Raw genomic sequence first — 10,201 nt, forward strand, 5'->3', positions numbered from 1 at the left:
AAATCTAAAGTACACTCCAATTATTTATATTTTATATGAAATGTCTGAATAATGAATGATTGATCAGATTCAAGAGATCAATATGTACAGAGGACCATCACTCACCCACTACAAGATGGAGTTCAGCCCAGAGAACTTACTGCGCTGCTGGGACAAATGTAAAGTCAAGTCTGACTATAATGGCCGCTGCGATGCTGTAGACAAGTTTAACCAGCAGAACCGCTGGAAGAAGAGAGGAATAGCCATTACCCCGATTAAATATGGCATCGGCTTTGCAGAAGGCTTCATGAACCAAGTAGGTTGTTTGTGTAGCTCCTTTCTGGCTTACAAAATGAGGTGAAATAAGTTTGTTTGTCTAGGGCGCCGCTCTGGTGAACATCTATGTAGATGGCTCGGTTCTGGTGACTCATGCTGGGACAGAGATGGGTCAAGGAGTCCACACAAAAATGCAACAGGTGCGCATGTGATGGCTGACATCCGTCTGATATTTCAGAGCATCAAAATCTCGTATGCGGACAGGTGGCCAGTCGTGAGCTTCACATCCCCCCCTCAAAAGTCTACATCAGTGAAACCAACACCAGCACTGTTCCTAACACCTTCCCCTCCGCCGCCTCCTATGGCACAGACGCCAACGGCATTGCCGTAAAGGTATACGTCCTTTTTCTTGCTATTTGTTCCCCTGTCATTTAAAGTACAAGTACACTGCTAAATATTACTGTCATGTTTTTAGAATGCTTGCCAGACTCTCTATCAGCGACTGGAGCCAGTCCGGCTGAAGAACCCCAAAGGAACATGGGAGAATTGGGTACGAAGGGATGATACATTTAATTGCAGCTATGTCACACACAAAAGTTATTTAGTACATTACTTTATTTGCAGGTCTTTGAAGCCATTATGGAGAAGATCAGTTTATCTGCCACTGGATACCACAGGTGAGACTTAAAATTGTGTCAGATTTCCTACCTGTCAGGTTCAAACACTGATGACATCTATTAAACAGGACAAGAAGCAAAGACTCAAACAAAGGCAGAATTAAATTTGGACTCAATTGAGCAGAAACGTGTCAACCTGTAACCTCTTACAGTGTCACCCACGCTCTGACGAGAAAGGTTTACGACTTCTCCTTTAAACAGCTGCTTCCAAAGGAATGGGGAGTATGTAACAGTCCGTTTTCGGTCACATTAACACAAAAGAAAAAGATGCCTCGGGCTTGGGCTGGTCCTGGATTCAGCTTGACAGGTCTTTGATGACAATAGATAACCCCCTCTCGTCTCCTCCCATCGTACACAGTGGAATTTTCCAAGCCTTTGCTTGGTGCAACAAAGACAGCCTCTTGTCTGTTCATTGGGAACTCAGAGAACGGAATGTTTTTTGATAATTTACATACAATCTCCGGGTTGGGGAGGAGATCTTGCCCCAAGTGGATGAGTTCAAGTACCTCGGAGTCTTGTTCACGAGTGAGGGAAGAGTGGATCGTGAGATCGACAGGCGGATCGGCGCGGCGTCTTCAGTAATGCGGACGCTGTATCGATCCGTTGTGGTAAAGAAGGAGCTGAGCCGGAAGGCAAAGCTCTCAATTTACCGGTCGATCTACGTTCCCATCCTCACCTATGGTCATGAGCTTTGGGTTATGACCGAAAGGACAAGATCACGGGTACAAGCGGCTGAAATGAGTTTCCTCCGCCAGGTGGCGGGGCTCTCCCTTAGAGATAGGGTGAGAAGCTCTGCCATCCCGGAGGAGCTCAAAGTAAAGCCGCTGCTCCTCCACATCGAGAGGAGCCAGATGAGGTGGTTCGGGCATCTGGTCAGGATGCCACCCGAACGCCTCCCTAGGGAGGTGTTTAGGGCACGTCCGACCGGTAGGAGGCCGCGGGGAAGACCCAGGACACGTTGGGAAGACTATGTCTCCCGGCTGGCCTGGGAACGCCTCGGGGTCCCACAGGAAGAGCTGGACAAAGTGGCTGGGGAAAGGGAAGTCTGGGCTTCCCTGCTTAGGCTGCTGCCCCCGCGACCCGACCTCGGATAAGCGGAAGAAGATGGATGGATGGATGGATGGATACATACAATTTTTCTGACACTACCTTAGACCAGTGCTTCCCAAGTACGTAGGGCGACACCCCCCCAGTGGGTCTGAGTGAGGTATCAGGAGGGTGTGAAGGTTAGGCATTTCACTACATCTTTATTCATGCTGAAGAAAAACAAAAGCTTCCAGCTTGGTGGAAGCTTTGCCACCAAATCCATCGGCTGCCTGCTTAACCCAGTAAAAAAGTACACAGGAACATGGATGCACAGAGAGAGCTGGAGAAGTTTGTGTTAGGAATGAAAAGGAAAATTAATTGTATTTATTGCTCCTGAAAATGAATCTGGCAGTCCTTACCCATAATATTAATAGGTTTTTTTTGAGGAATCCATAGATAAGTAATTGTACTTGAAACACCCCCTTTCCATCACCAGACTCAGTATGCCGCTCAGTCTTAGTGGGACGTCATCCACAGAACTGGAGTCCATTTCCTCGTATAGACCTTGCGGATAAAGGCATGTAAAACTATTCATTTGATTATTTAATTGCATTTTTGTCGCCCTGATCCATGATTAGTACCAAACTGATACGGTTAATAATGAGCAATATAAAAGCCTTTCGCTATTATTTACTGTTAATATTTAAACTATATATCGCTGCTTCCAGACTTCACTTCCTCTTCCAGAGACTGTTGTCATTAGAAATGTTAGACGTATATTATGAGTACCATTTATTTAGTATTTGATTTGTTTATTTTAGATGCTTGGCTGAAAAATGTCATTGTTTTCCAATGGGTATTTGTCAGCCTTGCTACTGGCAGTTTGGTTATGTTTGGGTTTTCCTGTGTTTAGAATCACTTCCTGTCCTGGCATACTTGCCAACCCTCCCGGATTTTCCGGGAGACTCCCGAAATTCAGCGCCTCTCCCGAAAACCTCCCGGAACAAAATTTCTCCCGAAAATCTCCCGAAATTCAGGCGGAGCTGGAGGCCACGCCCCCTCCAGCTCCATGCGGACCTGAGTGACGTGTTGACAGCCTGTTCACACGTCCGCTTTCCCACAATATAAACAGATAATGATGGAGGGCGAGTTCTTGGTTTCTTATGTGGGTTTATTGTTAGGCAGTTTCATTAACGTCCTCTCAGCGCGGTAACAACACACAACAACAGCAGTCAAGTTTTCGTCCACTGTAAAGCAGTTCGTCTGCCGTAAACAGCAATGTTGTGACACTTTTAAACAGGGCAATACTGCCATCTACTGTACATGCATATGTGACCCACCCATAATGTGTCACATTTTTGTGTTGATTTATTTATTTTATTTTGTGGTTTGAATTCGTTTTTGGAGCTGTCATTACACATTTATCAGTATTCACATTGGTCAGTAGGGGGCAGTAGGACGTTTCTTCCCAATTGAATGTTATCACCTGCAGACCGGAAGTGTCTTGTCATTCTGATGAGCGCGACCAGTCTGTGAACAATTGAAACGTCCTGTGTGCTTTTTCCTCCTGTATAACAGGTTAGTTTTGGTGAATCAACTCACTGAAGAATATCCATGTGATCTTTATAAGTTTAAGTACACATTCTGATGGTGGAGCCTAACTCTAAAGTGTTTGTGAGTTGTAGTTTGTATTTGTGAATGAATCCAGTGCACAGCTGCAGTAATCAATGCAAAAAGGCAACGTGAGTGCGCAATGTTTATATAGGAACTTCTGATCCTAATTCAGACTCCCAAATTAGAGCTCCCGTTTTCTTATTGATTTTATAATGTATATTTGTATAATGTGTGTGTTCTGAAATAGTGACAGAGAATAGAACAAGGATGGACAATTCAACCCTTAACTCAACAATGAGTAGATGAGTGTTATGTGTGTGTATGTATAAATAAATGAACACTGAAATTCAAGTATTTCTTTTATTTATTTATATATGTAATAAAAAAAAAATATATATATATATATATAGCTAGAATTCACTGAAAGTCAAGTATTTCTTATATATATATCTTAACCACGCCCCCAACCACGCCCCCCGCCCCCGCCCCACCCCCGACCACTGATTAATGCGAAGGGCTACCAGTTTGATACACACTTAAATAAATAAATATATTGTCATTTGTAAGTTACACTTAAGTGTGATTTAAACAAGAATAGCTAAATAAATAAATTTATATATATATAAAAAAAATGGGTATTTCTGTCTGTCATTCCGTCGTACATTTTTTTTTCCTTTTACGGAAGGTTTTTTGTAGAGAATAAATGATGAAAAAAAAACACTGAATTGAACGGTTTAAAAGAGGAGAAAACACGAAAAAAATTAAAATAAAATTTTGAAACATAGTTTATCTTCAATTTTGACTCTTTAAAATTCAAAATTCAATCGACAAAAAGAAGAGAAAAACTAGTTAATTTGAATCTTTTTGAAAAAATAAAAAAAAGAATTTATGGAACATCATTAGTAATTTTTCCTGATTAAGATACATTTTAAAATTTTGATTACATGTTTTAAATTGGTTAAAATCCAATCTGCACTTTGTTAGAATATTTAACAAATTGGACCAAGCTATATTTCTAACAAAGACAAATCAGTATTTCTTCTAGATTTTCCAGAACAAAATTTTTAAAATAAATTCAAAATACTTTGAAATAAGATTTAAATTTGATTCTACAGATTTTCTAGATTTGCCAGAATAATTTTTTTGAATTTTAATCATAGTAAGTTTGAAGAAATATTTCACAAATATTCTTCATCGAAAAAACAGAAGCTAAAATATTTATTATTCTTTACAATAAAAAAAAAATACACTTACTTGAACATTGATTTAAATTGTCAGGAAAGAAGAGGAAGAAATTTAAAAGGTAAAAAGGTATATTTGTTTAAAAATCCTAAAATCATTTTTAAGGTTGTATTTTTTTCTCTAAAATTGTATTTCTAAAAGTAATAAGAAGCAAAGTAAAAAAAATAAATGAATTTATTTAAACAAGTGAAGACCCATCCATCCATCCATTTTCTACCGCTTATTCCAAGTGAAGACCAAGTCTTTAAAATATTTTCTTGGATTTTCAAATTCTATTTGAGTTTTGTCTCTTTTAGAATAAAAAATGTCGAGCAAAGCGAGACCAGCTTGCTAGTAAATAAATAACAGTCAGCGGCGACTGATCTGGTCCTTACGGGCTACCTGGTGACCGCGGGCACCGCGTTGGTGACCCCTGCCCTAGTATATACAATAATATAAACCAAGTCATTGTATTTCATTTAGGATTATTTCATATCTTCATTTAAATAAAAATATATTTTTTATCTTTTTTAGATACAGTCAATAAATAATGTGAACATGTATCATAACATGGAAATCTAAGAGAACGTGTTGTGGATGATTGTGGACTGGGAATTTTTTTTAATTTTATTTTTTTACACATTTTTATAAAAAAAAAAAAAAAAAAGTTTTTCCGACGTATTACATTTTAGACGATTTCTCTTCTTAGTTATTATTTCACCGGCTGTAGAAAAGACACGCTCACAGGGCACAGAGGAGGCGTCAGTGCGACACAGTTCGCGTATCGGTCACGTGACCAAAACAGCTCATGATCGGTCACGTGACTTTCTAAAAGCGGTACGCGCACCGGCACAGGGTTTTGCTCTATGAGCTCGACGCATGCGCCGATGCATCGGTGTTGCCGGACCCATCACTAGCCCAACACATTGAAGGGTGCAAAACCTTTTACAAAAAATGTTTTCAAAGTCAACATTGTACCTTTTTTTATTTAAATATTAAGCTGATGAACATGACACATGACCAATATTTGAATGATGCTAGTGAATTGTTTATACTTTTTCCTCTGTTTTGAGAGTCACACAGACTGATCAGTCTTTGAAATAGTTGGAAAATAGTTTCAAGTAGTTTCAAATGTTATCCCAGCTCCTTTTATTAGTCTATTATTGATAAGAGGGTGATTGTATGCAGATTGCTGGTGCCAGCAACTTGAGCAAAGAAATATTATCAGTAGTGTTGTCGAACGATTACATTTTTAAATCAAAGTAATCACTTTTGCATTTTGATTAATCGTGATTAATTGAAGTAAATTACTTAATTTAAAATTACTTTAAAAAAGTAAAGTCATGTTGACACATTAGCAATTTTATTGTCAGAATGTCATACAAGATATACAGAAGTCAACACAACTACAACATAGGTTGACATAAAAGGAATTATTTTTTTCATAGAAATAACCCATTTGGGTCTCAAATTGTATTTTCTTAGTGTGTTGATGCCTGCTTTGACAGGCAGTTTTTAGATAAGCGCAGTAGACCAGGACTTAATGAGTTAGTTGACATTAGGCCCTTTTCAGGTGGAATTGAGCATGTACAATCCAATCTGCGCATTGAGTGTGTATGCTGTGGAGGATGCATATATGTTTAAGAGTTATTTCTCTATTCATAGCCGTAGCACTTTTCCTTTGTATATTCTACGAGTCTCTCTTTGTCTTCAGATTGTCTGTTTAGTGTCTTCACCCTTGGAATGTGAAACCAAACCCCCACCTTTTCCTTATCAGTGTTGCGAGGGGGAGAGATGGGGGTTTTCTTTGTGTGCAAAGGAGTTGGCTTTTCCGTTTGAATGTCAGATCAACTAGAGTAGCCGATATGAATGTATTCAATCAATCAATCAATCAATGTTTATTTATATAGCCCTAAATCACAAGTGTCTCAAAGGGCTGCACAAGCCACAACGACATCCTCGGTACAAAGCCCACATAAGGGCAAGGAAAAACTCACCCCAGTGGGACGTCGATGTGAATGACTATGAGAAACCTTGGAGAGGACCGCATATGTGGGTAACCCCCCCCCCCCCTCTAGGGGAGACCGAAAGCAATGGATGTCGAGTGGGTCTGACATAATATTGTGAGAGTCCAGTCCATAGTGGATCCAACATAATAATAATAACTGGGATTTATATAGCGCTTTTCTAAGTACCCAAAGTCGCTTTACATGTAGAACCCATCATTCGTTCACACCTGGGGGTGGTAAGCTACTTTCATAGCCACAGCTGCCCTGGGGTAGACTGACGGAAGCGTGGCTGCAATTTGCTCCAACGGCCCCTCCGACCACCACCTGTCATTCATCATTCAATTCACCGGTGTGAGTGGCACCGGGGGCAAAGGGTGAAGTGTCCCGCCCAAGGACACAACGGCAGCGATTTTTGGATGGTAAGAGGCGGGGAGCGAACCTGCAACCCTCAGGTTTCTGGCACGGCTGCTCTACCCACTACGCCATGCCGCCCCAACATAATAGTAAGAGTCCAGTCCATAGTGTATTGGTTAAGTTGACCTGCTAAAGCTTTAGTAAAACTTGAAAATATTCCAATTCTGTCTTGATGGTCCTTCTTACTCAGCATATATGTCATCAAAAGAATTTGTTTGACCGGTAACTTAGATTCCCTGGGAGGAACAGCTGGTCGACGCAACAATGCTCAATGCGCTATTTTCTGGTGATTAATCACACGAGTTAACTTTTTGAAAGTTCTGATATAAATACATTCCCATTTCATGCAATAATTATAATAACACTAAGAGTGCTTATGAACATACTGCTTGCTGCATTCCCCTTAGGGGTGCAGACTCTCACATGGACTGGGACAAGATGGAGGGCCGCCCCTACCCTTATTTCACATTCGGGGTCTGCTGTAGTGAGGTGGAGCTAGACTGCCTCACCGGTGACTACATGGTACGTTAAAGCTTGGCACATCTCCGGTCAGTTGCTGTGTGGCAGACATTTTTAGGTGTTGCTTTGTGGATCTTGTAGACGGTGAGGACAGACATTGTAGTGGACATTGGCCAGAGTTTGAACCCGTCAGTGGACGTCGGCCAGGTGAGTCTGACATTGTCAATAGAGAGAAATGTCACAGAGTTAAAGTAACAATAATATTTTTTTTTTGGTGATCAATTGCCTGGAGCAGATTGAAGGTGCCTTCACGCAGGGTTTGGGTCTGTACACGCTGGAGGAGTTGAAGTTTTCTCCTTCCGGGCTTCTGTACACCCGAGGTCCATCACAGTATAAAATACCCGCTGTTTGCGACATGCCCCTCAGCTTCAATGTCTATCTCCTCTCGGACTCCTACAATCCCCATGCCGTCTACTCTTCCAAGGTCAGAAGTCGTGGTGGGCGAGTAACTGTTTTTTTTAAGTCAACTCTGCGGTGTCATTACTCTTTTGTTTTCTCTTTAGGGTATCGGGGAACCCGCCCTCTTCTTGGGCAGCTCAGTGTTCTTCGCCATCAAACATGCTATTGCAGCGGCACGCAAAGAGGTCGGCCTAACGGGTTGTTTTTCTCTCAGCAGCCCTGCTACTGCGGAGAGAATTTGCCTCGCCTGTGCAGCCCCCTTCACCCAAAAGGTGTGAAGCCCTATTTGTAATATATTGATAGCATCGTCTTTTGTTGAAATGCTACAAATGAAGGTAGTTTGCATCAAAATAAAGCTTACAAATAAGTAGAGATGTCCGATATTGTCGGCCGATAAATGCTTTAAAATGTGATATCGGAAATTATCGGTATCGGTTTCAAAAAGTAAAATGTATGACTTTTTAAAACGCCGCTGTGTACACGGACGTAGGGAGAAGTACAGAGCGCCAATAAACCTTAAAGGCACTCCCTTTGCGTGCCGGCCCAATCACATAATATCTACGGCTTTTCACACACACAAGTGAATGCAAGGCGTACTTGGTCAACAGCCATACAGGTCACACTGAGGGTGGCCGTGAAAACAACTTAAAGTTAAAGTTAAAGTTAAAGTACCAATGATTGTCACACACACACTAGGTGTGGCGAGATTATTCTCTGCATTTGACCCATCACCCTTGATCACCCCCTGGGAGGTGAGGGGAGCAGTGGGCAGCAGCGGTGGCCGCGCCCGGGAATCATTTTGGTGATTTAACCCCCAATTCCAACCCTTGATGCTGAGTGCCAAGCAGGGAGGTAATGGGTCCCATTTTTATAGTCTTTGGTATGACTCGGCCGGGATTTGAACTCACAACCTACCGATCTCAGGGCGGACACTCTAACCACTAGGCCACTGAGTGGGTAACACTGTTACAAATATGCACCACACTGTGAACCCACACCAAACAAGAATGACAAACACATTTCGGGAGAACATCCGAAACGTAAACACAACAGAACAAATACCCAGAAACCCCTTGCAGCACTAACTCTTCCGGGACGCTACAATAGACACCCCTTGCTACCCCCTACCCCACCCCACCTCAACAACCCCGCCCAGCTCAACCTCCTCATGCTCTCTCAGGGAGAGCATGTCCCAAATTCCAAGCTTGCTGTTTTGAGGCATGTTAAAAAAAAGAATGCACTTTGTGACTTCAATAATAAATATGGCAGTGCCATCTTGCCATTTTTTTTCCATAACTTGAGTTGATTTATTTTTGGGAAACCTTGTTACATTGTTTAATGCATCCAGCGGGGCATCACAACAAAATTAGGCATAATAATGTGTTAATTCCACCACTGTATATATATATCGGTATCGGTTGATATCGGAATCGGTAATTAAGAGTTGGACAATATCAGAATATCGGATATCAGCAAAAAAGCCATTATCGGACATCTCTACTAATAAGTAAATATTGAACAATTATTCCAATGAAATCTTATTGAATTAAGTTTTTTGGTTTGTTTTGCAGATTCAAGCGAGCAAAACAGGATCCATCCATCAACCCTGGGCCCTAAACATTTAAAACCCTCAGCTACCTGAAGTGACTAGACCATTATTTTATGCGCAAATTGTTAACTCTCTCTCAATGATTCTGCTTGCTTTTTAAATATGTGACGCCTTGAAACTGTACTCTTAATAAAGTTCAAGTTAAAGTACCAATGATTGTCACACACACACACACACGAGGTGTGGCGAAATTATTCTCTGCATTTGACCCATCACCCTTGATCACCCCCTGGGAAGTGAGGGGAGCAGTGAGCAGCAGCGGTGGCTGCGCCCGGGAATCATTTTTGGTGATTTAACCCCCAATTCCACCCCTTGATGCTGAGTGCCAAGCAGGGAGGTAATGGGTCCCATTTTTTATAGTCTTTGGTATGACTCGGCCGGGGTTTAAACTCGCAACCTACCGATCTCAGGGCGGACACTCTAACCACCAGGCCACTGAGTAGGTATAGGTCAGGGGT

At 41.6% G+C, this 10,201-nt stretch overlaps 1 protein-coding gene across 1 annotated transcript in view; it reads left to right on the forward strand.

Moving 5' to 3' along the window:
• Positions 1 to 9,820, forward strand: part of LOC133578108 (aldehyde oxidase 1-like) — a 37,852-nt gene extending 28,032 nt beyond the window's left edge. Inside the window, exons 28-37 of the mRNA XM_072912630.1 lie at positions 68 to 295; positions 360 to 455; positions 520 to 648; positions 731 to 805; positions 880 to 932; positions 7,624 to 7,738; positions 7,817 to 7,882; positions 7,971 to 8,159; positions 8,239 to 8,406; positions 9,706 to 9,820. Of these exons, the coding sequence (XP_072768731.1) occupies positions 68 to 295; positions 360 to 455; positions 520 to 648; positions 731 to 805; positions 880 to 932; positions 7,624 to 7,738; positions 7,817 to 7,882; positions 7,971 to 8,159; positions 8,239 to 8,406; positions 9,706 to 9,759 (1,173 nt within the window). The 3' untranslated portion in view covers positions 9,760 to 9,820. The remainder of the gene's footprint in view (positions 1 to 67; positions 296 to 359; positions 456 to 519; positions 649 to 730; positions 806 to 879; positions 933 to 7,623; positions 7,739 to 7,816; positions 7,883 to 7,970; positions 8,160 to 8,238; positions 8,407 to 9,705) is intronic.
• Positions 9,821 to 10,201: the final 381 nt, after the last annotated feature.

The sequence above is a fragment of the Nerophis lumbriciformis genome, linkage group LG38, assembly GCF_033978685.3.
Source record: "Nerophis lumbriciformis linkage group LG38, RoL_Nlum_v2.1, whole genome shotgun sequence".
In the NCBI taxonomy this organism is placed as follows: Eukaryota; Metazoa; Chordata; class Actinopteri; order Syngnathiformes; family Syngnathidae; genus Nerophis; species Nerophis lumbriciformis.